The following is a 27,207-nucleotide window of genomic DNA, read 5'->3' on the forward strand; positions in this document are numbered from 1 at the left end:
TATCTTCCCCATTATTAAATATTTGTTTACTTCTATATATATGACCAACGATGCTATTATTAAATATGTAGCCCCGCCCATTAGAAACACAAAATACACCTTCAAGCTAGTTCGCCTGAAAAGGTGATAATATACGGGATATCGTTGTGGCATACAACCTTGGTGTATTTCAAATGATATATTAGAAATAGAAGATTTCTCTTTATTTACACTGCCGATGCTACTGCCGATGCTAGTCATTGCACACCGCGGGGGGCCAGGCTGTGGTTTTGCCCCGCAGCCATCCCAAATGTAGCTCCGGCCATGCCTTCCAACTAAAAACGTTGTAAACAATACAGAGCAACTTTGCGCCAAGATTGAAATCGTGTCGATGAAATGAAGCCGCGGGCTTGAGAATGTGAAAAGAATCCACAAAAGGAGCGTGTTTGCTAGCTCGGAGGCAGCTAGTCCGGTCCTCCATCCGGCTCGGTCGGAGCAGCTCGGTGCCTGGCAGCCTCCGCCCAGCAGAGAACCGCCCGGTCGGGCTGCCCGCCTGCCCGCCTGCCCGCCTCCGGAATGACGGACAACATCCCCTTACAGCCCGTCCGGCGGCCCAAGAGGAACAACAGCAAGCACAGAAATGGGTAAGGCGTCTTTAGACGACGACACCGAGCGTCCGGATGCATCACATTCAACGTTAGCTAGCGCTAGCTAGGCTAGCACTGTGGACTTTTTGCGGCCATTTGTGCCCAAACAAGCAGCGACGGTGTGTTCCTGCGGGAGAAAGGCCAAGCTCCAACAGGATAATTATGATTTAAATAGTCATATTTCTATTCTTGACACCTTGCGACTGTGTTGTGACGGCGCCCTGTGCTAGCTAGATGTAGCTTTGTGTTAGCTTCCATCCTTGTTCGGCAAGTGCACTTGGCGTCAATATTGACATGGCGACAAATGTTGGCTCGCAAACGCCCTTTTTATCGTTTAAACTCCCTTTTGGACAAGAATTGCTGCTAGTCCATGACAAGGAGGCAGGCCTCCAGCGGATTCATTGGAAGGCATTTATTCGTACCTGGACATCAGTGGTGTCCAAAGTGCGGCCCGTGGGCCAGGTGCTGCTCGTGTTGAGCTGCTACGAGAAGACTTGTTCGTATTAACAGATGATGTTATTCTTGGTCATCTGAGCTTGGTTTATTTTGCTGTTTGCTTCTTTTTTCGCTGTTGTGTTTCTGAAATTTTCTAATTTTTTTCTCGTAATATTTCCCTGTGGCTAAGTTTGCATGTCAGTTTTTTTTTTAAGGGGGGGGGTCCCTCCCCTAACCCCCAAAACGATTGATGGCAACAGAAGCAGTGTTGCAGTAGCGCCAAGGAGCAAACCGGCGATCCAGCATGAAACAGCAGGTGAGTAGCAGCAATGGAAGCCATGCTAAGCACGTGCAGCTGCCGTGACGTGTTCATGGAAGTCACGCCGTCTCTTCGCGTGTCCGTCTGTCATCACAAGTTCCTTCACGGGCATTCATGCAGACAACGCAGCAGCGACGCAACCGTTGTCGCGATATCGCCAAAGCCGCTGGATGCTGACCGTCGTCATGGAAACAGCCAGCCGTCTTGGGAGGTTGCCTCCTGCGGCCTCGGCAACCAACGTTTGTGTCGTTCTTCTCAGGTGCTGCCCGTGGTCCAAGTGTTGCGGCATGTGCGACTTCCGTCCCCGCACCGTGTGGCTGGGCCACCCCGAGAAGAGGGACCAGCGCTACCCCCGCAATGTCATCAACAACCAGAAGTACAACTTCTTCACCTTCCTGCCCGGGGTGAGTGCCGCACAGGAAGGCCGGACCTGAGCGCAATCTATACATGAAGGGGGGGGGGCGGGGTTATGTAATCACCAGACTCTTCAATCTTTACCTTATCTTATCTTTATTAGTACAACAGCACTAACAATCATTTCACATGCACAAAACTATTACATTTAAAAATATTTATTGCAATAATATCACCCCCCCACCCACCTGTTTTGGGTTTTGTTTCTCATTATATTAAGACTTTTCATTAGTACGCTACTGAAATATGATCATTTTCATAAAGTTAAAGGGATAGTTGGATTTGTTTACATGAAGGTGTATGACACCCCCACACATCTACAGAGACCCCCCCCCCCACTTGGTGTCCTGGGCCCAGTTCTGGTGGGGCGCCCGTCTACCTGTGTACCTGTGTACTACCTGTCTAAACATATATCTGTCTACCTGTCTACCCATCTATTTTTCTACCTGTGTACTACCCATCTACGTGTGTACCTGTGTACGTGTGCCCGAGGAGATGGTTCTCGTGATTTCAGAGTATTTTGCATAAGCATTTGCCTTCCAGACATATCCAGTAGTCTTAGGTCTTCACCAGGATGTGTTTTTGTTTGCCAAGCGTAAGACAAGAGCATATCGATATTTGCAATGCAAAATGTCATCTCCTTTTTCATATTCTAATTATTCTCATTTTCTTCAGACGGTGATGAGATGAATGGCTGGGCTCCTCGGCCCTCACTGCAACGCAATGCCAGTCATTTCACCCTCGGGTGCTAATGAAACAGAGACCTTATTACCCGAGTGTTACGTTTGGAATGATGGAAGCCCGTCTAAGCCACTGACACAAAACACAAATCCCAGTGCTAAGAGAAAACATGCGATGATGAGATGAAAAGGGAAATTATGGACTAAAAAGTCATAAATAAATTAAAATCACTTTGACATCCGGCATCCGACATGCTGTGTACTATGCCGTCATGCAGTACCGCTGTGTACTATGCCGTCATGCAGTACCGCTGTGTAATATTGTGCCAACAGGTGCTGTTCAATCAGTTCAAGTACTTCTTCAACCTGTACTTCCTGCTGCTGGCCTGCTCGCAGTTTGTGGAGGTTCTGCGCTTGGGTGACCTCTACACCTACTGGGTCCCGCTGGTAGGCGGCCATCTCCACGCCGCTGCCTTTTCCTTCTGCGGCGCCGCCTTTGTGACCTTTTTGCCGCGTGGCCTCTCCGCAGGGTCTGGTGTTGACCATCACCATCATCCGAGAGGCGGTGGATGAAATCCGATGCTACTTTCGAGACAAAGAGGTGAACTCGCAGATCTACAGCAAGCTGTCCACCAGAGGTAAGAGCCGGGCTGGCTTCAAACCAACGTTATCTGGATTGATGAGCTAAAATGGGAAAACTGCTGACAACATATCAAAATATTACATGAAAAAAGTTGGAATTTGACCAGAAAATCAACTAAATAATCCAACTATTGAATACCGTGAGGAAAAATACTCTCAGTTTAGTAGCAGGAAGGTGAAATATTAGTAAAGGGTAAAGGGGTTTTTCAGCCGTAGTAGTATTATGAGAGTAGTAGTAGTATGAGAGACAAACCAAACTAAAGTTGGAATTGTTGAAAAATTAGGTTGGGGAAAAGATGGGAATAAAATCAAAATATGATGACTTTAAAATGTATTGGTGAAATGAATTAGCACTCTTTGATATTTGTTATAAAAGTTGTCATTTTATGTTGCATTTTAAGATGAAAAAGTCAAACGAATAAATAGGAGGAAAACTAACATCGTTTTAGTAGAAATAAAGATGTCATTTTTGAAAACGTCGTAATATTGTGAAAATTAAGTTGTAATTGTTTGAATATTATGTGAAGAAGATGAAAATATGATTGGAATATAGTCAGAATATGACAAGAAAATATGGGGGAAAAAGATGTGATTGTACGGGAATGAATAAATAAAAAAGAATACAAGAAAAACCATATACTGTATATTATGAGGAAAAATGTCAGTAGCATAAAGTTCATATATTAAGCAACAAAGATGTATTTTGTCATATGTATGTAAGTCATAATATTATGACAGACAAAACAATACAACTTTGTATTGTTAAATATTAGGTTGGGGAAAAAGTTGTATAATATTATGCAGGTAATATCAAAATATGATGTGAATAAACGACAAGAACGTTTACCAGTGGTCGAAAAAAAATGCAGCTATAATTTTACGAGAATAAAGTAAAATATGAAGTATAAAAAGTTATTTTCCAAGAATAAATACAAAAATCAGTATAGGGTAAAAGATATGTAGATAATGTGAAAATATGGGTAGAATTGTATGAAAATAAAGGCAAAATATGAAGTGACGACCAAAAAAAAGTTGAGTTGCATCCTTTGACCCTTGACCCTGGACCACGTGGGCCTGGCTGGAGAAACGTTAGAGAAGCCCTTGTCAAGCCTGCCCTTCAATATCCGGAGTCGGAATGAGGCCAATGTTTGAGCTCATGGCCCGTATTGTGCTTGCGTAACGGCGTTCACGTTAGCGCCCGTCTTGCTCCTGACTTTTCCGGCGTCTATTAACTGTAGGAGGCCTGTTAAAGCTTATTGCAGCTGAGGGGAAACGCTGTGTAATTCAAAGCAGAGAGACATAAAAGCCCCCGCATACGAGGGCGCGGTATAAAGTGCGAGCGGCAATAAAAAAAAAAAAAGGCAGGAGACCTCTTGTGGTTTCCATCACTCGGCCGCTTTGATGTGACAGCTTGTTTGGGCCGTAAACACAATCCACCCCCCCACCGCAGCGGCCCCTGCGCGCGCTGGCTTTTGCTCCTGTCCACAAACAAATCGCCAAACACATCGCCTTCCAGCCCGCTTTCTAATTATAATCCTCATCTTTTGGGGACGCTAATGCCCCCCCCCCCCCGTTCACACACTGGGACAAAGCACAACTGTGGATTCCCATGAACACCCCCACCCATGCATGGCGATATTATATGTGCTTTAATGTCTTGCATATGCATTGGCCAGAGGTCACGGCAGGGGGTCAGGGGTCAGTGATCTCCCCCAAACAAATTTGCCTGTTAATTCCAAATGGAATGAGAGACAAGGGCTCACCCCCCAGCATTCCTTCAGATATGCATGGAAAATGACCCCCTACCACACACACACACACACACACACACACACACACAGTGGAGGTGACTGGTGGAGGGTCATTTGATTTTTCTACTTTTGTGCTGAAAATGTGTGAGCTAAATCCAAAAGGGCCGCCATGTGGCCATGTGTAAGTAACATCAGTCAGAAAATCATCAAATCTTTCAGATCAACAAATGGAAATATGAAATATATATGACAACACAACTCAACACTTAACGTGAAATGAAACTTTAGATTGTTAAGGGAGGAAAAACCCAAAGCTGCATGGACCTGTGTGAAATAGTGATTACCCCCCCCCGCCCCTCCCCTTGTTCAAACATGACTGAGATTATAATCGGTGGGGAAAAGCTTTCAAGCCATTTCTAACACTTTGGGACTCCAGCCAACCACAGCGAGAGCCATTATCCACAAATGACCAAACATGGAACAGCGGTGGCCGGCCAACTGAAATGTGTTTATATACAGTAGTGTTTATATACAGTACGTGTCTACCCGTGAAAATAACAAATCATGTTCCTATGCTAACATTAGCATGCTAACGCCTATGTAGCATGATAGTGCTGAGTGTTTATGTATGCGTTTACCCATGAAAATAGCACAAATGCTAGTATGCAAACATTAACATGCTAACCATGGTAACATGCTAATGTTTACATGCTAACAGCTAGCGTGCTAGTACAAAGTGTTTATATATGTGAAAATAGCAAATATGCTAGCATGCTAACATAGTGTGCATTTAGTTGGTTTAGTAGCATGGCCAAGCTAGCATGGCCGAGCTAGCATGGCCGAGCTAGCATGGCCGAGCTGGCCGTAATTGGTGTCCAGATGAACAAGCCAATCATCCTGTGATGGTCGTTGCATTTGTTTATGGTATGGTGTTTTTCAGGCACAGCCAAGGTGAAAAGCAGCAACATCCAAGTGGGGGATCTCATCATTGTGGAAAAGGTGTGTTCCATCCTCCTGTGATGCCAATGTACGTATGCATGTCTTCTATATTTCCATGGAGCATATCCAAGTGGGTGTCAGTTTTCCATGGCTCCCGCTGAGGTCTTTGCACATGAAACATGAGAAGAGCCATCCTGTCTTCCGTTTCCAAGCCCCAATGACTGGCCGAAGGAAAGGTCACACATGTCACACATTTGGCCGACCTGACCGGCTGATTGCCGGTCCGCACGCAGAGGGTCTTGGAACAACTGCCTTGTGTGTGTGTGTGTTGGGGGTGGGGGTGGGGGCGGGGGGGCTTTTTGTTAAAAAGTCTACATGAAGAGATAAGAAGTCCTAATTATGAGATACTGTACATGGTCAAACTTGGGATTCTGAGATCAGAATAGGTCATAGTTATGAGATAAAAAGTGGGATGAATTACGACATCAAATGTTGAAATGAGCAGATAAAGTGAATTATGACATTAAAAGTGGAAATGACAAGATAAAACAGTCCTAATTATGAGAAAGAAAGTGGAGAAGATGAGGTAAAAAGTCCTAATTATGAGGTAAAAAGTCCTAATTATGAGAGAGAAAGTGGAGAAGATGAGATAAAAAGTCCTAATTATGAGAGAGAAAGTGGAGAAGATGAGATAAAAAGTGGTGATTATGAGGTAAAAAGTCTTAATTTTGAGGTAAAAAGTCCTAATTATGAGAAGGAAAGTGGAGAAGATGAGGTAAAAAGTCCTAATTATGAGAGAGAAAGTGGAGAAGATGAGGTAAAAAGTCCTAATTATGAGGTAAAAAGTCCTAATTATGAGAAAGAAAGTGGAGAAGATGAGGGAAAAAGTCCTAATTATGAGAAAGAAAGTGGAGAAGATGAGGTAAAAAGTCCTAATTATGAGAAAGAAAGTGGAGAAGATGAGGTAAAAAGTCCTAATTATGAGAAAGAAAGTGGAGAAGATGAGGTAAAAAGTCCTAATTATGAGAAAGAAAGTGGAGAAGATGAGGTAAAAAGTCCTAATTATGAGAAAGAAAGTGGAGAAGATGAGGTAAAAAGTCCTAATTATGAGAAAGAAAGTGGAGAAGATGAGATAAAAAGTCCTAATTATGAGAGAGAAAGTGGAGAAGATGAGATAAAAAGTCCTAATTATGAGAGAGAAAGTGGAGAAGATGAGATAAAAAGTGGTGATTATGAGGTAAAAAGTCTTAATTTTGAGGTAAAAAGTCCTAATTATGAGAAGGAAAGTGGAGAAGATGAGGTAAAAAGTCCTAATTATGAGAGAGAAAGTGGAGAAGATGAGGTAAAAAGTCCTAATTATGAGGTAAAAAGTCCTAATTATGAGAAAGAAAGTGGAGAAGATGAGGGAAAAAGTCCTAATTATGAGAAAGAAAGTGGAGAAGATGAGGTAAAAAGTCCTAATTATGAGAAAGAAAGTGGAGAAGATGAGGTAAAAAGTCCTAATTATGAGAAAGAAAGTGGAGAAGATGAGGTAAAAAGTCCTAATTATGAGAAAGAAAGTGGAGAAGATGAGGTAAAAAGTCCTAATTATGAGAAAGAAAGTGGAGAAGATGAGGTAAAAAGTCCTAATTATGAGAAAGAAAGTGGAGAAGATGAGGTAAAAAGTCCTAATTATGAGAAAGAAAGTGGAGAAGATGAGGTAAAAAGTCCTAATTATGAGAAAGTGGAGAAGATGAGATAAAAAGTCCTAATTATGAGAAAGAAAGTGGAGAAGATGAGGTAAAAAGTCCTAATTATGAGGTGAAAAGCCATGAGATGAAAAGGTGAAACTGAGATAAAAAGTGGACACGACTGAGCTAAAGATCCTAATTCCTAATGGCGAGATAAAAGGTGTGAATGAGGAGATAAGAAGTCCTAATATTTGGAGGAGGTGATCTGTGATATTTAGTGTGTTGCCCTCGTGCCACATGCCAAGCAATAGTCCGAGGGGCGGGGGGCTGGTGGTGGGGGAGGTGCGGCGTAGCAGGAAGTGATGGCCAAGTGATGTTTTTCTTTCTGCTCTTTTTTTGGTAGAACCAGCGCGTTCCTGCTGACATGATCTTTTTAAGGACCTCGGAGAGAAATGGTAAACATCTGCTGGTCATTCATTCATCCATCCAGACGTGCATGCCGGGTGGGGGGCGGGGGGTGGGGTTAAACAAAAAAAAAAGAGAAGGCGCTGAGGTGCAGGGATCAGCCCTGAGCCTGGACAGGAAGTCCTGTAATGTCCAAATTGTAATTGGGTCCAGTACCGCACTATCAGTCAAGACAAGGCGGGGGGGTCGTAAAGGGATTGACAACTCCGACAAAACGTTCTCTGGCTTTCCTGTGCTCGTTTCCATGCAGGCGAGAAATCCTGCATAGTCATCTCACATGCAGATGCAGTCCCCCATAGCGTACATATCTGGGGTCTTGGATGAACCTTTCCACCACGGGAGGAAAGGGTCTTGGATGATCCTGCATGCAAGAACCTTTCCACCACGGGAGGAAAGGTTCTTGGATGATCCTGCATGCGAGAACCTTTCCACCACGGGAGGAAAGGCTCTTGGATGATCCTGCATGCGAGAACCTTTCCACCACGGGAGGAAAGGAAATATCCCAATGCTGATGACAGGTCCACACTCGGAGATGAAAAAGGCAGAATTATGAGATTACAAATCTAAATTAGCAGATGTGAAGTCAGGATTATGAGACAAAAGGTTGAAATTATGAGATAAAAATAGAAAGTACAATATGATAAGTTGTTATTATGAGATGAAAAGTCATAATTAGGAGATTAAAAAGTTGTAATTATGAGATGAAATGTGGACATTGCAAGATAAAAAGTCATCATGAGATTAAAAACCCAAATTATGAGATTAAAAGTCTTAATTACGAAATAAAAAGTCATATAGCAACTACAATAGCAAAAGTCAAATACACAAGATTGAAAAATCATAATTATGAGACAAAATGTCCAAATGATGAGCTAAACATCAAAATTCTGTGTTATTGTAACGTATTAATGTATTGACGTGTGCCAGGTCCTAATTATCAGCCGTGCAAAAGAGCCGTCCATCTCAATGGGTTTTTTACCTGCTTAAATAAAGGTTCAATAAATAAAATTGGGGGGGGGGTTCAATGTTTTTGTCTTACTGGAAATATGTACCTTCCATGTGGAGGCCATTAGGTCAATTATGAGGAGCCTGAGCCAGGACGGGGGAGATTTTGGGAGGGTGACGCATTGTAGGGGTGGGAGGGTTGGGGGTTGGGGGTTTGGGTGACCACATGTTTTCCCACCAGTTATCCCAAAGTCACGGCTAGCTGCAAGGCAAAGACATCTCCTGGTTTCATACCAGAAGCTTGTGTGTGGTCGCCCCCTGCTGTTGCGTGAGAGTCACACGTGTCGTCGCCTCTGATCCTCCCCCCCCCAGGCTCCTGCTTCCTCCGCACGGACCAGCTGGATGGGGAGACTGACTGGAAGCTCCGCCTCCCGGTGGCTTGCACACAGAGGCTGCCCACCGCTGCAGTGAGTGCCCCCCATATACATATACATATAGACAAACAAGCATTCCCACCACATCAATATACAGTAACATGACTGCCACCTAGTGACCAGTGTAGAATACTACATACGTGTCTCCTGAATGCCTTCCAATTGGATTTGACTTCATATATGCACCTTTTTCTCGTGTTAGGCTGTGTGTTAGGAGGAGCAACTCCCAAGTGGTGTGTTTGTTGTCTCGCAGGACCTTTTACAGATCCGATCCTACGTTTATGCAGAGGAACCAAACATCGACATCCATAACTTTATTGGAACCTTCACCCGGGTGAGTCAGCCTTTTCCCCAACTTTTCCCCCTTTTCCCCAATCTAGAGCAGCGCCGTCATAGAGATGACTTCGATAAACGGGAGAAATGACTTCAAAATCTAAGAAATGATAATAAATGTAACTGTGAGAATAATAAAAAATACAATCCTGGAGTGAGAGACAAAGCATATATTCTTATAAAATAAACACGCTTCAATAAAATGGCTGAAGTACTCAGGGGTCCAATGTAAATAATAATAAAGTCAAAATCACTTAAACAGCTTCAATAATAGAATAGAAATGACTAAGGTTAAAATGTAAATAAAAAATGAAAATGTGGGTAAAAAAATCAAAATGAAAAACAAAAGTTAAAATGACTGTAAAGTGTAAGAAATGATGAAATAAAAATGTCGTCAATAATAAAATATAATGACTTTTGACTTTGTGTAAAAATATAATTTTAAAAAGGTTCAAATGTAAATAATAAAATACAAATTCGCTTAAGTGTAAGTAAAAAAAACGTACATATTTTTTGTGGGGGGAGGGGGGGTTGTTTGCACAAATAAATTAGAGGTAGTGGGAAAAAACGTTACTGAAAATGAGAATAATGTCCAAATCTTAAGAGAAAAGAAGCCCTATTCTCATGAGAAAAGAAATTGCCATCCACGGCCATAAAAAGCCAAGTCAGAAGGTTGCCTACAGCCACAGCTGTCCGTGTGGTAGAAAAAAGAAGAGATGTGGATGTTGTCTCGCCACAGGAGGATGGAGACCCCCCCATCAACGAAAGCCTCAGCATTGAGAACACGCTGTGGGCCAGCACGGTGGTGGCCTCGGGTAGGTAGCCTCGCCGCCAGCACGGCCGCTATCACGGCCGCTAGCATTTCCGACGCCTTGACCGGACTTTCTTCCCCTGCTGGTAGGCACGGTGGTGGGGGTGGTGATCTACACCGGCAAGGAGCTGCGCAGCGTCATGAACACCTCCAACCCCAGACACAAGGTACCCGCGCCGCGTTCCCAAACAAAGGAGCCACGCATGCTAACATCGGCAGATGCGGGAGCCGCTTATCCTCGAGTCCAGATGCTAACTTTTCACCAACCTAATTTCTTTCTCATAATATTCTGACTTCAAAATATGATTGACTTTATTGACAATAGATTTTTGTCTGTAGATGTCTGTCATCCCGTTATGGCTTCATCCTCACACGTGCAGATTATCTCCATTGGAATGATTGCCGTTGTTCCCCATGATAATCCCGTCACGCTGGCTATGTTCATGTCAGGTGGGCCTGTTTGACCTGGAGGTCAACTGCCTGACAAAGATCCTGTTCGGGGCCTTGGTGGTGGTCTCTCTGGTCATGGTGGCCCTGCAGCACTTTGCCGGACGCTGGTACCTGCAGATCATGCGCTTCCTGCTGCTCTTCTCCAACATCGTGCCCATCAGGTGACGCCTCGGCCGCCACGGTGCAGCAGAGCATGCTAGGACGGGACGATTCCCTTAGCGCTGCTTTTTGTCTTCACGCCATTCAGCCTGCGCGTCAACCTGGATATGGGCAAGATGGTTTTCAGCTGGATGATCAAGAGGGACTCCAAGATACCTGGGACCGTGGTGAGGGCGAGCACCATACCTGAGCAGCTGGGCCGCATCTCCTACCTGCTGACCGACAAGACGGGTATGAGTCAGTTCCCTCGCTAGCGTGCATACGTACGGCAAGGGGGTCCAAACTGTATTTTAATAATATTAAGAGAAAAATAAAAAGATCTTATAAGGAAAAATAGGTAGAGCGCGCCGTGGTGTAATTAGCGTTTAATTAGCGTCCTGGACTTTGGAGCGGACGCTTGGTCCGAATCTCCACGAGTAAGCATCATCGGTATTCCCCAGGAAGGGCGTCCGGAATATAAAGGGCTTGCTGTGGCGACTCCGTAATCAGAATCAGAATCAGAATCAGATAGTATAGTAATAGGGTAATAGGGTAAAAGCTGAAAAAAAACACGGCAGGTAATAGGAGTGTGAACGTGACTGTAGGGGTGTGGTTTCATTCACGAGGGCTCTAATCGGGGGGGGGCATTCCTTAGTCCATGTGCCACATTTATCAGCTGATGTAATCACGCCACCAACTTCTCCAACGACAGGAACTCTGACCCAAAATGAGATGGTGTTCCGCCGCCTCCACCTTGGCACGGTGGCGTACGGGATGGACTCTATGGATGAAGTGCAGAGCCACGTGTTCAGCGCCTACACGCAGGTAAGCACCTATATATATATATATATATATATATATATATATATATATTATAGTCATAATACCAGGAGACTTTTATGAGGGTCAAGAACAAAGCGGTAACATGCTGAGAAACAACGCATAATGGCAGACAAAGTTTCAATGTTACGAGTATTACATCACAATAGTACGGGAATATTACAGGAATATTCCGGGAAAGTCACAATTACAGAAAGAACATTTCAGGCCCACAGGAGAGGAGATGTATCCTTCCTTGGGGAAGTCATGGAGACATACACGTACGTCTGATTCTAAACACATGGTTGAAGATGCCTTTTCACCTGCCATCAAACCAATGAAGTCAAGAAAGAAAAGCAATGCGTCTCGCCCCTCAGCCCGCCCACGACCCGCCGGCCTCCAGGACCCCGGCGGCCACCAAGGTTCGCAAGACCATCAGCAGTCGAGTTCACGAGGCGGTGAAGGCCATCGCGCTGGTTCACAACGTGACGCCCGCGTACGAGTCCAACGGCGTGACCGACCAGGCCGAGGCCGAGCAGCACTACGAGGACACCTGCAGGGTCTACCAGGCGTCCAGCCCCGACGAGGTACCCCCACTAGATTTCATAGTACATATAGTACATAGTGTACCGTATAGTACCGTATAGTACTCAATAGTCCAGAGTAGGACTTTCCCCCAACCTGTTACTCCAAAAATATATCACATCTTAGCATACTTTTTCTTTTGTCTCTTTACAATAGGACTTTTTCTCCTCAATATTTGGAAAAAAAAAGTTCACAAATTCAACTTTTATTTATATGATTTATTCATTTGAATATTAGTTTTTTTCCTAATATTTCAATATAATTTTTTATTCTCTTATACATTTGTCGTAATTTGAAGTATTTCAAAATATTTACGTAACATATGACTCGTATTGCAACGCAATTCTTGCTTTCCCCATTTTTGCTTTTTTCCGTTCCAAATATTTCAACTCTCTCCCTAAATGATCTTCACACTTTATTGCCACAATATTTGGACTTTATTGACTTGACGACTTTCCCCACCCACTTTCCTTTCCAAAAAGCCAACTTTATTCTTACATAAACAGGAGGGGAGCCCCCCCCCCCCCCCCCCAGCTACCAGGTGACGCTGATAGAAATCAGCGCGCTTCGGAATGACGTCACACTCCCCATTTGCTTCCTGTTGAAATAGTTTTGGCGCTCCCCCGCATCCCGCCCCGATGATGGATTTGCCTTCTTTCCCACGCCGCTTGCGCAACACGGAGGATCCCCACGCCGAGCGCTTTCTCATTCGTCCCGCTTTGCGTCCTCGGTGGCGCACGTTCTTTGAAGGCCAGGAAAAGATCCGCTCACTCGCACTCGCTACGCTTCCTGCGGCAGAACTCCGGATTTCCTTCATGTGCTCCCCGGCCTCTTGGCTTTTCCTCTCGGGGGGCCAAAATGTCAAGTCTATGGCTTTTCCCAAAATGCATGCCTCAGGTTAACTTTAATACATGCCTAACTTTGTTGCAAGCTAACGTTAGCAGCTGGCCTGTTCATTTCATAAATATATACTTCTTTCAAAGTCTTTACTATTTTATTTGCATTCCGCGGAAAACAAGAAAATATACAAATAATTAAAGAAATTATTACAACATTTTTTTTATTTAATTGAAAAATAAAAACTAACAAATTAATGATGAAAATACTTGAAACAATATCTAATTAAAACATAAAATATCAAATAAATACAAATTTGAGCAACTATGAACCATTTTTTTGTATTCCTAGATATGTCCTGGTTTAAGATAAGTCTGGTTTATTTGGCCTGTCTGCCTCGCACGCACGCACACACACACACACACACACACACACAGAGGTTACCATTGAGCGGCGCTGAGTGCTCTCCATGGACGGTTTCTGTGATTGACACGAGCGTGTGCCCCGCCCCCGGCCCGCAGGTGTCTCTGGTTCAGTGGACGGAGAGCGTGGGCCTGACGCTGGTGGGCCGAGACCAGTCCTCCATGCAGCTCAGGACCCCCAGCGGCCAGATCATGAACTTCAGCATCCTGCAGCTGTTCCCCTTCACCTACGAGAGCAAGAGGATGGGCATCATCGTGCGGGTGAGTGCCAGCGTGCGTGACGGCCATTGGGCGTCTTGGATGCGAGTGCGGGGACGGCGGGAATGCGGCCTTCGAGCTCAGCTCAGCTCCGCGTGCCGCCAAAGGCTTTGAATGCTGTGTTGAATTCCAGGACGAATGGAGCGGAGAGATCACCTTCTACATGAAGGGTGCCGACGTGGTCATGGCCGGGATCGTCCAGTACAACGACTGGCTGGAGGAGGAGGTGCGTCTTTTCCTTTCCCGGCTTATGGGCACCTTCCCGACGCTTCACTCGCTCCTTCCGCCGTGCCAAACCACTACCTGGCCTTGGCAAGATATTCCTTATTCATCATGTTCATTATTATTCTTATTGTTAAAGGAATTCATGATGACACAATTCCAGCACCATTATTTTCATTCATTATTGTTATTATTATGATATTCAACGTGACACACCTACGGCATAATATCATGACTAAATATACAATATTTTCCAATATATTTACACCTATAACATCATATAATAAATAATCATAATAATAAGCAATAGCATCGATATTTGCCGATATGACGTAAGAGAACAATATGTAACCCAGTCCTAACAATAAATAATAGTAGCCATGTGATCATCACCTATGGGCTGGGGGCTCTGTAATTATGACATGAACAGCTGTGGCCGTAGGCAACCTCCTGACCACGGTCTGGCTGCCGGATGCCGAGACACCCCGCGGCGCCATCCAGGACCTGATCCAGGATCTGACCTTCTCGTCTTTGCCTTGCTTGTCGTCTTCTAGTGTGGAAACATGGCCAGAGAAGGTCTGAGGGTCCTGGTGGTCTCCAAGAAGTCTCTGACCGAGGAGCAGTATCAGGATTTTGAGGCGAGTGGCCGCACCTTGTCGTCTCCTATCGTCACCCTCTCCTGACCTCCTTTTGTCTTCCGTGCCATTTTCCCTCATGACTTCACCGCTTCATTCTCATCATTAGCCTCATCATTAGCCTCATCATTAGCCTCATCATTCTCATCATTAGCCTCATCATTCTCATCATTAGCCTCATCATTCTCATCATTCGCCTCATCATTCTCATCATTCGCCTCATCATTAGCCTCATCATTAGCCTCATCATTAGCCTCATCATTCTCATCATTAGCCTCATCATTCTCATCATTAGCCTCATCATTAGCCTCATCATTAGCCTCATCATTAGCCTCATCATTAGCCTCATCATTAGCCTCATCATTAGCCTCATCATTAGCCTCATCATTAGCCTCATCATTAGCCTCATCATTAGCCTCATCATTCTCATCATTCTCATCATTAGCCTCATCATTCTCATCATTAGCCTCATCATTAGCCTCATCATTCTCATCATTAGCCTCATCATTAGCCTCATCATTCTCATCATTAGCCTCATCATTAGCCTCATCATTCTCATCATTAGCCTCATCATTAGTCTCATCATTCTCATCATTAGCCTCATCATTCTCATCATTAGCCTCATCATTCTCATCATTAGCCTCATCATTAGCCTCATCATTCTCATCATTAGCCTCATCATTCTCATCATTAGCCTCATCATTAGCCTCATCATTAGCCTCATCATTAGCCTCATCATTCTCATCATTAGCCTCATCATTAGCCTCATCATTCTCATCATTAGCCTCATCATTAGCCTCATCATTCTCATCATTAGCCTCATCATTAGCCTCATCATTCTCATCATTAGCCTCATCATTCTCATCATTAGCCTCATCATTCTCATCATTAGCCTCATCATTAGCCTCATCATTCTCATCATTAGCCTCATCATTCTCATCATTAGCCTCATCATTAGCCTCATCATTCTCATCATTAGCCTCATCATTCTCATCATTAGCCTCATCATTAGCCTCATCATTCTCATCATTAGCCTCATCATTAGCCTCATCATTCTCATCATTAGCCTCATCATTACACTCATCATTACAGTCCTGCCTTTTCCTCAGAATATTGGGGAAATGATATGATACAATATGTACCATATTATAACTTCACCACCGGAACACTTATGGGAATATTCTCATCATATACTTAGAATATTATGGGAATGATATATAACATATACCATATTATAACTTATGGGAATATTCTCATCATTTACTTAGTATATTATGGGAATGACATATAACGTATACCATATTATAACTTATGGGAATATTCTCATCATATACTTAGTATATTATGGGAATGATATATAACGTATACCATATTATAACTTATGGGAATATTCTCATCATTTACTTAGTATATTATGGGAATGATATATAACGTATACCATATTATAACTTATGGGAATATTCTCATCATTTACTTAGTATATTATGGGAATGATATATAATATGCTGAGAGAATGAAGTATATGTAAGTATATGATTGACAATATTTCCATCAAAGGTCAAATATTATATGTCATTTTCATGCTAATGACATCATTTTTGGTGGCTTCCTGTCCCAGGCTGTGAATATTTAGTGATGGCTGGTTGTTCCATGTTGGTGTTGTTGCTGGCCACCGCTGGATGCTAGGCGCTACGATAGGTCACACGAAGGTCACGCCTGCTTCAGTGCCAGGGAGTATGTTTGTTCCGGGTTCTTGTTAAGCCACGCCAACAACGGCTTCCCGAGGTCGGGTGTGGCCTCGCACGGCAACCATCAAGGTGTGGCGTGCATGCCGGGCCACCGGTGGGAGCCGTCACCTCCTCCGATGGGAGCCGTCACCTCCTCCGATGGGAGCCGTCACCTCCTCCGATGGGAGCCGTCACCTCCTCCGATGGGAGCCGTCACCTCCTCCGATGGCTCCACAGCACAAGGAGGAGGGATGCTTTCCCGTTGCCATGGACACCGAGATGCAGTGTAATGATGCAGACTCATGATGAAGTCTGCTGCTGACCCTTGACCCCCTCCGCCCCCTCGCATTGTTCTGGCAGGGCGGTCCCCCCACCCCCTCCCCGCCCCCCCAGGCTTGATGCACTGAAGCGTGTTATTGTGTGTATGAGCCGTGAGTCACACACTTTGTTCCTGCGTGACTCACCAGCAGATTGTTTTGGCCTTATCTCATTGGCGAGCGACCCCGGAGCGGCAGCGCCAACAAGACGGGAGTTAACACGTTGGCCGAATGGGCTTCGGGGCGGCGGGGGGGCTCCAACTTGTAGGTTTATTTGAAATGTTTGCTTTTCCTATGGAGGTTTTGAATGGCAGGTCGTCGGCGTGTGTTTTCAATGCCACTCATCGTCTGGCGAGCATTAGCATTCCTTCTTCTCAGGCAGCCAAAAATCATCCCCCCCTTCCCCCCCACCATAGGCACGCTACGTCCAGGCCAAGCTCAGCGTGCACGACCGCTCCCTCAAGGTTGCCACGGTGATCGAGAGCCTGGAGATGGAGATGGAGCTGCTGTGTTTGACAGGCGTGGAGGACCAGCTGCAGGCCGACGTCAGGCCCACCCTGGAGATCCTCCGCAACGCCGGCATCAAGGTGGGGGCACCGATCCCAATCTAGAACAGGGCGAAGGAGGGCTAGAGCATTCACTCGTGCAAAAGCATTTTTCTTCTTCATCACTAAGATCAAGTCCCAAAATATTTATATATATTCTTCTTGCTGTCAAGGTATGGATGCTGACGGGGGACAAACTGGAAACGGCCACCTGCACCGCCAAGAACGCCCACCTCATCACCCGCAACCAGGACATCCACATCTTCAGAGCCGTAAGTGCAGCTAGCGCCGTCACACTCGCGGTTCATCTCGGGTCACGCCCCCGCGCTCGGCCAGCGTCCACAAAGCATCAGTGGCTCCCCCGTCTGGGAGCGCCAGGCCTCTTTCCTGGTTTGGTTTGCCGCTTTTGGGGGCCTTCGCCGTCCCCTCGCTTGGCAAGGTTGCGCTTGCGTACGCCGCCGCTGACTGGAAGCAATAACAATGGCTGGCAGGCCTCGGGAAGCCGCGTCCCCGCGGACGCCGCACATCTGGAGGAGTTTCCTGCTCGCCACCAAAGCCCCGCTGGCTCGCTCGCTGACGTGTGAGGCCGGCGGAGGTGGCGGACTGAGCGTAACCCTTCTTGACGGATGGACTCCACGCCATGGCGGCCATGCCTTTCTTCTTCTTCTTTTCCTCTCTCTCTCTCTCCCTCTCTCTCGCCCTCTCTCTCTCCCTCCCTCCCTCTCCCTCCATCAGAAGCTGCCAGCGTTTCCAAAGTGGTACATTTGACTTTGCTTACTCACGGCTGTGTTGCAACATCTCACACTTTATTTCTCACATGAGTTCATATCTATTTGATTTGGATTTATTCTGATTATTATGAAAACCTTATCATTACTGTTTCACACTTCTGACTTTAATACTTATTACAGGATGTTTATACATTGTTTGATTTGATAAATGAGTATTTTATGATGTGTAATAATTAGGGCTGTCAATCGATTCAAATATTTGATCGCCATGAATAGATTTTTTCATCTATAATAAATAGAGGGAATCTCTTTGTGGTAAACAATTCCATGTGCAACTACAAGGATAATTCCATCCAATTTTATGCAAAGGATATCAATTTGGGAACTATGGGCCATTATTTAAAACAATACAGTCAATGCAAATGTTCAGCAAATCCAAAATGTGAGCGAGTGAGACCTCTCACTCTGACATATTTTTGTTTATTTGTGTCAGCTCTAAATAAGATGAGTTTATTGATGATACAGGTTTTAAATTGTAAATGTTTGTGAGTAAAAAGCCGATTATTATTATGAAAGAATTGCCTCCATGCACTTTTCCTTCATGAAACGTACAAATGAAAACAGGAGGCGTGCACGTTAATCTAGTTACAGGAAACTTCCTTTAAGGCGTCATCAACGCGTTAACGTCGACAGCCCTAATTGTTGCATTTTTAATGAAATATTGCTAGTTTTATCAGGTTAATATTTCAATGGAACTTTGTATTTGATTTGATTCATTGTTATGTCATAGATATCAATATCATACGTATTTTGTAATATATATATATGATATATGTTATGAATGTTTAATGTTCTCTAGGAATTAAACTGAATATTTAATTCAGTTTAACTTTTTCAATTTTAATTTTAAATGATTTTAATGTTGTTATTCATGTAATTACTCAAATGTTTTTATAGCTAATCCAATATTATTTTGTTGTTGACACGAAAAGACTCATTTGAGTATTTGCTATGAAGTTAATTGTTTGAAGTGATTTTCATTTCATGGTTATTGCACCGCTGCCACGTGTTTACACGTCTATAGATGCTATTGTTCTTCATAACAAATCATATCATATTTCCATCTTTCCATATTTCTATGCTTGCAACAGGTGACCACGCGAGGCGAGGCCCACCTGGAGCTGAACGCCTTCCGGAGGAAACACGACTGCGCGCTGGTGATATCGGGGGACTCGCTGGAGGTGAAAAGCGGCGACCATCTCTCTGGCGTCACGCTGCAACGTTTGACAGGTCTCACGTCAACGCCGCTCCTCCCGCCTGCAGGTTTGCCTCAAGTACTACGAGTACGAGTTCATGGAGCTGGCGTGCCAGTGTCCCGCCGTGGTCTGCTGCCGCTGCGCCCCCACCCAGAAGGCCCAGATCATCCGGCTGCTGCAGGAGCGCACGGGCAAGCTCACCTGCGCTGTGGGTGCGTCATCACGTGCTCGTGCCGCCACTTTACAACTTTCTTTGTGAATGCTGAGCGGGCCGGTGGCGGTGGCGTTAGCATGCTAGCAGCGATGTACAGCCACACCAGGGCGTGTCTGGGAAGCGGCGGCCGATGTGAATCCTGACACCTCCTTGACTTTTGTGTTCTCTTAGGGGACGGAGGAAACGATGTCAGCATGATCCAGGAAGCCGACTGTGGCGTGGGAGTGGAGGGAAAAGTAAGACCCGCGTGGAGCCCGCCGCTCGCACCGGCCGCCTTTCCTGTCCGCTATTGTCATGCACGGGCACGCTCCTCGTTATTCTTCATTCGTTTTATGTGGGGGGGGGGGGGGTCTACGCCAGGGCAACCTTCTGTTTTCATCACAGTTGCGTCTTTTAGGGGTCAGGCATTTATGAAGGATGAGTTTTATTTCATACACTTACTTTTTTAATAATTATAAAAGATAGTTTTTGTCATAACATTTTTTACAAATATTTATATCCGCTAATAAAAGCATACAAGCTTCATCACATGAGCAACTTTTGGGGTAAGGTATTCAATATGGATGAGGTCTTTATTATTATTATTAAATCAAACCATATTTTTCATATTTTTTACATTTTCTAATCTATATTTTAAATAATTTTTTGTTTAGAATGGATTATATGACACATGCATTGAAAGAATGATTTGTAATGTTTATTTGCCCTTGTAAAAATGTGTTTTTGTGTTTTAATCACATAAGTCTTTTTATTAAAAAGTTGAAGAAAAGAAAAAACAGTTCAGAAAAAAAAGGTTTTGGATATAGTATTCATCATAACAGAGCTACTACACATTATATTATACTGTAGTGATAATATTTAATACGGCAACCTAAGTTTGGAGGCAACCTCTGGGTGTAGTTTACAGGGTTGCGGTTTCCATGCTAACAGGATGCTAACAGGGACGCGATGCTTGTGTGTGACAGGAAGGCAAGCAGGCCTCGCTGGCCGCAGACTTCTCCGTGACTCAGTTCAAACATTTGGGTCGTCTACTGATGGTTCACGGTCGCAACAGCTACAAGAGGTCTGCTGCCCTCAGCCAGTTTGTCATCCACAGGAGCCTCTGCATCAGCACCATGCAGGTACGCCTTGCCACACCCACACCCACACCCACAGACATCCTGTAGACGGAAGGCCCAAGTATGCCCTCCACATTTTTACACAGACATGGGATAACACCCCTATAGTCACCTTGACACTACTGTTGCCCAATATAGTAGGCATAATAAGACAGAGAACCTTTTACAACCTCCTAACTCTTTTTTTTACCATTATTAGAGCCCTCCAGACAAGGGATAACACCCCTATAGTCACATTGACACTCCTGTTGCCCAATATAGTAGACATAATAAGACAGAGAACCTTTTACAACCTCCTAACGCTTGTTTTTACCATTATTAGAGCCCTCCAGACATGAAGTAACACCCCTATAGTCACATTGACACTCCTGTTGCCCAATATAGTAGACATAATAAGACAGAGAACCTTTTACAACCTCCTAACTCTTGTTTTTACCATTATTAGAGCCCTCCAGACAAGGGATAACACCCCTATAGTCACATTGACACTCCTGTTGCCCAATATAGTAGACATAATAAGACAGAGAACCTTTTACAACCTCCTAACGCTTTTTTTTTACCATTATTAGAGCCCTCCAGACATGAAGTAACACCCCTATAGTCACCTTGACACTCCTGTTGCCCAATATAGTAGACATAATAAGACAGAGAACCTTTTACAACCTCCTAACGCTTTTTTTTACCATTATTAGAGCCCTCCAGACATGAAGTAACACCCCTATAGTCACCTTGACACTCCTGTTGCCCAATATAGTAGACATAAGACAGAGAACCTTTTACAACCTCCTAACTCTTGTTTTTACCATTATTAGAGCCCTCCAGACATGAAGTAACACCCCTATAGTCACCTTGACACTCCTGTTGCCCAATATAGTAGACATAATAAGACAGAAAACCTTTTACAACCTCCTAACGCTTTTTTTTTACCATTATTAGAGCCCTCCAGACATGAAGTAACACCCCTATAGTCACCTTGACACTCCTGTTGCCCAATATAGTAGACATAATAAGACAGAGAACCTTTTACAACCTCCTAACTCTTGTTTTTACCATTATTAGAGCCCTCCAGACATGAAGTAACACCCCTATAGTCACCTTGACACTCCTGTTGCCCAATATAGTAGACATAATAAGACAGAGAACCTTTTACAACCTCCTAACTCTTTTTTTTACCATTATTAGAGCCCTCCAGACAAGGGATAACACCCCTATAGTCACACTGACACTCCTGTTGCCCAATATAGTAGACATAATAAGACAGAGAACCTTTTACAACCTCCTAACGCTTTTTTTTTACCATTATTAGAGTCCTCCAGACATGAAGTAACACCCCTATAGTCACATTGACACTCCTGTTGCCCAATATAGTAGACATAATAAGACAGAGAACCTTTTACAACCTCCTAACTCTTTTTTTTACCATTATTAGAGTCCTCCAGACATGAAGTAACACCCCTATAGTCACATTGACACTCCTGTTGCCCAATATAGTAGACATAATAAGACAGAGAACCTTTTACAACCTCCTAACTCTTTTTTACCATTATTAGAGCCCTCCAGACATGAAGTAACACCCCTATAGTCACATTGACACTCCTATCACCCAATATAGTAGACATTGCAGTTTTCTTGCGCTAACAGTGTGCTTATTTCTATTTGTCTGATATAAGATGTGTGTCTTATTCCAAGCAAAATGGAAGTTGAGCAGCATCCCGCAGAGTTGCAGCATTTTCCACACAAATGGCTGCCAAAAGTACAATCCTGATTTTTAGCATGACACACACGCATGCTGGTGATGCAGGAGGGAAGGCGGGGTCGTGAGTCAGAGCGCCCCCACACTGCTGCCGCCACCCTGACCCGGTCCAACCTCGGGGCCCGTCCGTGACTCAGCGCCTCGAGGGGGTGTTTGCGGGGGGATGCGGGGGGAGGAGTGTCTGGACGACCACGACCGCAGCTTGACGGCTCAATGCTGCACCCGTCATGCCACCACGCCACATGCACTCAAAAATCCCATCAGATCCCTAAATGCGTCCCCACGCTGACTTCCTGTCATGGAGGAATTCTACACAGCTGGATTCTATACGTGTTCTTTTCACTTTTATTATTATTATTATTATTATTATTTGCTCTTCTTCTCCTTCTACAGGCCGTCTTCTCATCGGTCTTCTACTTTGCCTCCGTGCCGCTCTACCAAGGCTTCCTCGTTATTGGGTGAGAACATCCAGCACTTTTAGCACTTTAGCACTTTTAGCACTTTTAGCACTTTAGCGTTTGATTTCTTTGTGCACTGTGACAGTGCACGAGTGTAATAGATGCCATGTAACGGCGTAACAACTTTAGCTAGACTAGCATAGCTGTGTGACGTCCTAACAGCATGCTAGGTTAGCCTAGCACACAAGCATCCAAATAGATTTTGATGCTAAACACCTGGTTCCTCTCCAGCTACTCCACCATCTACACCATGTTCCCCGTTTTCTCCCTGGTCCTGGACAAAGACGTCAAGTCCGAGGTGGCCATGTTGTACCCAGAATTATACAAAGACTTGTTGAAGGTATTTCACTGGCTCATACTGTATACTGTGGACTGTATGCTGTATATGTATACTGCATATGTACATGTATACTGTACACTAAAATCAAATGAATGTTCCCTTCCCACAGGGTAGACCTCTGTCCTTCAAGACCTTTCTCATATGGGTCTTGATTAGTATTTATCAAGGTAAGACCAAATATCATGTGACTGCCGCTGAGCGCCATAAATGACAACATGGCTTGTTTGGGGTGCCGTGGGACGTCCCTCGCAGGCAGCATCATCATGTACGGGGCGCTGCTCCTCTTCGAGTCGGAGTTCGTCCACATCGTGGCCATCTCCTTCACCTCGCTCATCCTCACCGAGCTGCTGATGGTGGCGCTGACCGTCCAGACGTGGCACTGGCTCATGATGGTGGCCGAGCTGCTCAGCCTGGCCTGCTACGTCGCCTCGCTCGTCTTCCTGCACGACTTCATCGGTGAGACGCGCCCTCGTGCCTCCTTCCTGTCTTTGGCACACACGTCAAAGTCAGCTCGGATTCAAGTAGTCGGTAGTAGTTGGCTAGTAGTACTTTGAGTGTACTTTGCAGCGACACTCAGTCACCGCCTGCATTATTACGTATATGACCCAAGCGACCTGTGGCCCAATTCCTGCTGTACAAGGCCACACTGCCTGCTGGCATTCAGCTCCCCTCACATGCATTTCAGTGTTTCCCTCATGGAACCGCAGCTCCCTTCACCGTGAGCGCCACTCGTACAGCTCTAGATTGGGATACTATTGCCACCTGGAGAACAGATCTTTACAATGTCACAGTTCATGCTGGAATTCATATTCCCCCCAAAATGAACCACAGCTCCCCAAGTGCCGGCAGGACTCGTGCGGCCACAGACTGTGATGCTGCCACCAGCAAGAGAGCGGATCTTAAGAATGCCAGGAAGTACCTGCACATGTTGGAATGCAGTATTTCCCTCAATGAACCACTGCTCTCTTCGTTTTCAGCAGCACTCATACAGCCCTTGACTGTGATGCTATTACCACCGAGAGAACAGATATTTAGAATTCATCATTACTGAAAAAAAAAAATGAACCACAGCTCCCCTAGTGCCGGCAGCACTCGTGCAACCCCAGACTGTGATGCTGCCAACAGCAGGAGAGCGGATCTTAAGAATGCCAGAAGTACCTGCACATGTTGGAATTCAGTGTTTCCTTCAATAAACCGCTGTGCCCTTCATTTTCAGCAGCACTCGTACAGCCCTAGACTGTGACACTACGCCAATGCTCATATGTCCCCCAAAATGAACCACAGCTCCCCTCGTATTAGACCGCCACTAGCAAGAGGGCGAATCTTCAGAATGTCACAGTGCATGTTGGAATTCAGGCGTCTCCTCAATGAACCACAGCTCTCCTAATGCCGGCAGCACTCGTGCAGCCCCAAGCTGTGACACCACCAGCACCAAGGGAGCATATTACATCATAGTACATATTGGCATTCAACCACATCTCCCCCAGTACCGTCAGCACTCGTGCACGCTGCCACCACTACGCTTGACCGTGCGCAAGAGACAGTAATCCTGCTACTCCCTGGTGTTTTCACATATCTACATGTCATGATAGCGTTGATGAAAGGCGGGACTTCCTGTGTGACTAAGTCAGCTGGGAACACAACAGAGCATGCGGCGTGGACGCGTGGCACCCATCAAACCCTTCCTGCCTTTATTTGCTTTTTACGTGGGCCTCCCATCTCCACCACGCCGAGTCACGCCGAGTCACGGCTGGCATGCGGTCGCGGCGGACACTTTTTTTGGAGACTTTTCCAGCTTGGAGCGCCAGAATAGATGGGACAGCTTTAGCCTGCTGTCGAAATGTCTGCTTTTATTTGACTTCCTCCCCAATCCAAAGGTCACACCGGGACCGCCTCAGTGGCGCAAGCGTGGCAAACAGGAGCACTTATTCTCTTAATGGCGGTGCTTTCGTCTTCTAACTTGGTCTGGTGTTCATGCTTTGCTTATTTTACCACTTGAAAAAGCGCTTTCAACTCTGATGGTAATATATTTCAACTAAAATCATGATAATAGATGTATTTATGGGGCTTTTTTTCATGGTGGATGACATTTATGAAACATACATTAATTAAAGAAACATTAAACCGTATTAAGTATTAGAAGATAAAAAAGACAATAGTCATGTCAACCATTTAAACCATAAAAAAAACAATGTAAATGTGAAGTAAAAAAAGTCCCAAGTACGTAGTCATTGGACTATAAAGGTTTTGCGAATGCTGATATGACATATGAATTCTTCTTCATTTCTAATAGCTTCTGTCATAGTATCAAGTCAAATCTAGTAGACTAAAGGAGTTCCAAATGAATATTTGTTGTGGTCTTTGGCAGACGTCTACTTCATCACCACGCCGTCGTTCCTGTGGAAGGTGACGTCCATCACGCTGGTCAGCTGCCTGCCGCTCTACATCCTCAAGTACCTGCGCAGGCGCTTCTCCCCGCCCAGCTACTCCAAGCTCACCTCCTAGGGGCCGCCGTCGTGGCCGCCGTCGTGGCCGCCCAACAAACAGGCTTGCTCATTTCTTTATTTATTCATGCACCTCTAAAAAAAGAATAAAAATGCTAACCACCCCACTTGTGAAAGTAGCTGGTGGTAAGAAAGCTGGCTCATGCGTCAGGCAGGCAGCGGGCGTCCCCGCCCCCGGCGGGACCCCCCTGATGCGGTCCTGACCCCAAGCCGTAAAAAACCCAGCAGGGCTCCTGTGTGCTATCATGTTACCATGACGATTCAGGATTGATTTCTTGACTTATCCATGACGTAGCCGTGGGTGTGGTTTCGGGGGTGCTTGTAAATACATTTTTTAATCGTACTAAGTGTTTTTTAACAAAGTGCTGTGGGAGGGAAAGCAGAACAAAAAGGGACCTTGTTTGGATGTTGTGCCCAATATGAAGAATAAATCTCACCCTTTGTCATGCTGGCTTTTTGTTGCTCTTTATGCTTCCTATTCCGCCGTATTATTATTGTTGTTATTATGATCAACAAATGCAAATATTATTTTAACAAGGAAGCTATTTTTGGCCATTTTTTTCTTATTTATTCTTATTACAGAAGATGGTTCTGTTTTCTTAATATAAATTTATTATAATATTGAAACTTTATTCTAGACATTTTTTCCTCACAATTCTGACTTTTCCCGTCACTTTTTTTTGCAACCGAATTTCTCAACAGTTGCAACTTTATTTGTATTTTGGTTTGTAATATTATGACCTTTTGAGGTTTCTAAATGACAACTAATTTATTTTTGTACTTTGACTTTGCTTTGACGTTTTTGCTGTTCTTGTGGTTTGTTTGTTTGTTTTAGTTCTGTTTTTGTCGTGATAAAGCTCAGTGGCATCTTGGGTGTGTTGTTTTCTTGACACAAATATCTGTAACTATGTAACTCCACTTTATTCTTTGAGAAATGATAAAACATAAATGAGATGAACATTACTTGTATTTGATGGAGTTATTTCATTTGAATGTATTTGACACTGTTGACGTTCATGTGGGGGTGAGACGTGTCAAATGAACCCAAAAACGTCATTAAAATACACATCGAACCACAACAACTAGCATTATTAATGAAATATGATAATAGAACGAACCATATCGTTGCTTGTGTTCGTTTTGGCATAAAAGGCAATATCCACAAGGCTCTTGTTCTCGAGCACCCCTCTGCCGATGAATGAAATGGTTCAGTCCGCCACGAGGCAGGCGAAGTAGTCTCGTTAGCTAGCTACTAGCTAGCTATTATCTCGGCTACGAGTGTGTAAACGAAGTTATTCGCCTGACCTTACCTCAATTAAAGCTACTTTATAGATTTCAAATCACAAAATAGGAAACTGTAGTAAAAAAGTGCCGTTTTTCGTTACAAATGTTGCTGTTGACTGTAAAACCTGTG

General features: G+C 44.5%; 1 protein-coding gene across 1 annotated transcript; it reads left to right on the forward strand.

Annotated features, from left to right (window-relative positions):
• The first annotated feature begins 218 nt into the window (after nt 1-218).
• atp9a (ATPase phospholipid transporting 9A) lies at nt 219-26,875 on the forward strand. Its single transcript, XM_058051230.2, has 28 exons — nt 219-623; nt 1,640-1,784; nt 2,808-2,921; nt 3,004-3,112; nt 5,808-5,866; nt 7,880-7,931; nt 9,259-9,353; nt 9,574-9,654; nt 10,393-10,468; nt 10,555-10,631; nt 10,915-11,075; nt 11,162-11,304; nt 11,765-11,877; nt 12,249-12,458; nt 13,815-13,976; nt 14,107-14,199; nt 14,750-14,833; nt 17,291-17,461; nt 17,593-17,691; nt 19,302-19,391; nt 19,474-19,618; nt 19,792-19,856; nt 20,586-20,741; nt 22,885-22,949; nt 23,181-23,289; nt 23,399-23,456; nt 23,542-23,745; nt 25,658-26,875. Exons 1-28 carry the CDS (start codon nt 556-558, stop codon nt 25,792-25,794), a joined length of 3,141 nt encoding a protein of 1,046 aa, XP_057907213.2. The 5' UTR covers nt 219-555; the 3' UTR covers nt 25,795-26,875.
• Nucleotides 26,876-27,207: the final 332 nt, after the last annotated feature.

The sequence above is a fragment of the Doryrhamphus excisus genome, linkage group LG15, assembly GCF_037039965.1.
Source record: "Doryrhamphus excisus strain RoL-2023G ecotype Guam linkage group LG15, RoL_Dexc_Guam_v1.1, whole genome shotgun sequence".
Classification (NCBI taxonomy): Eukaryota; Metazoa; Chordata; class Actinopteri; order Syngnathiformes; family Syngnathidae; genus Doryrhamphus; species Doryrhamphus excisus.

Bases quoted from the DNA above. Each gene is read 5' to 3' on its own strand.
- atp9a (XM_058051230.2), top strand. From the start codon at position 556: ATGACGGACAACATCCCCTTACAGCCCGTCCGGCGGCCCAAGAGGAAC. The intron at 2,922-3,003 runs GTAGGCGGCCAT...GCCTCTCCGCAG, and splicing joins ACACCTACTGGGTCCCGCTG to GGTCTGGTGTTGACCATCAC. The intron at 7,932-9,258 runs GTAAACATCTGC...TCCCCCCCCCAG, and splicing joins AAGGACCTCGGAGAGAAATG to GCTCCTGCTTCCTCCGCACG.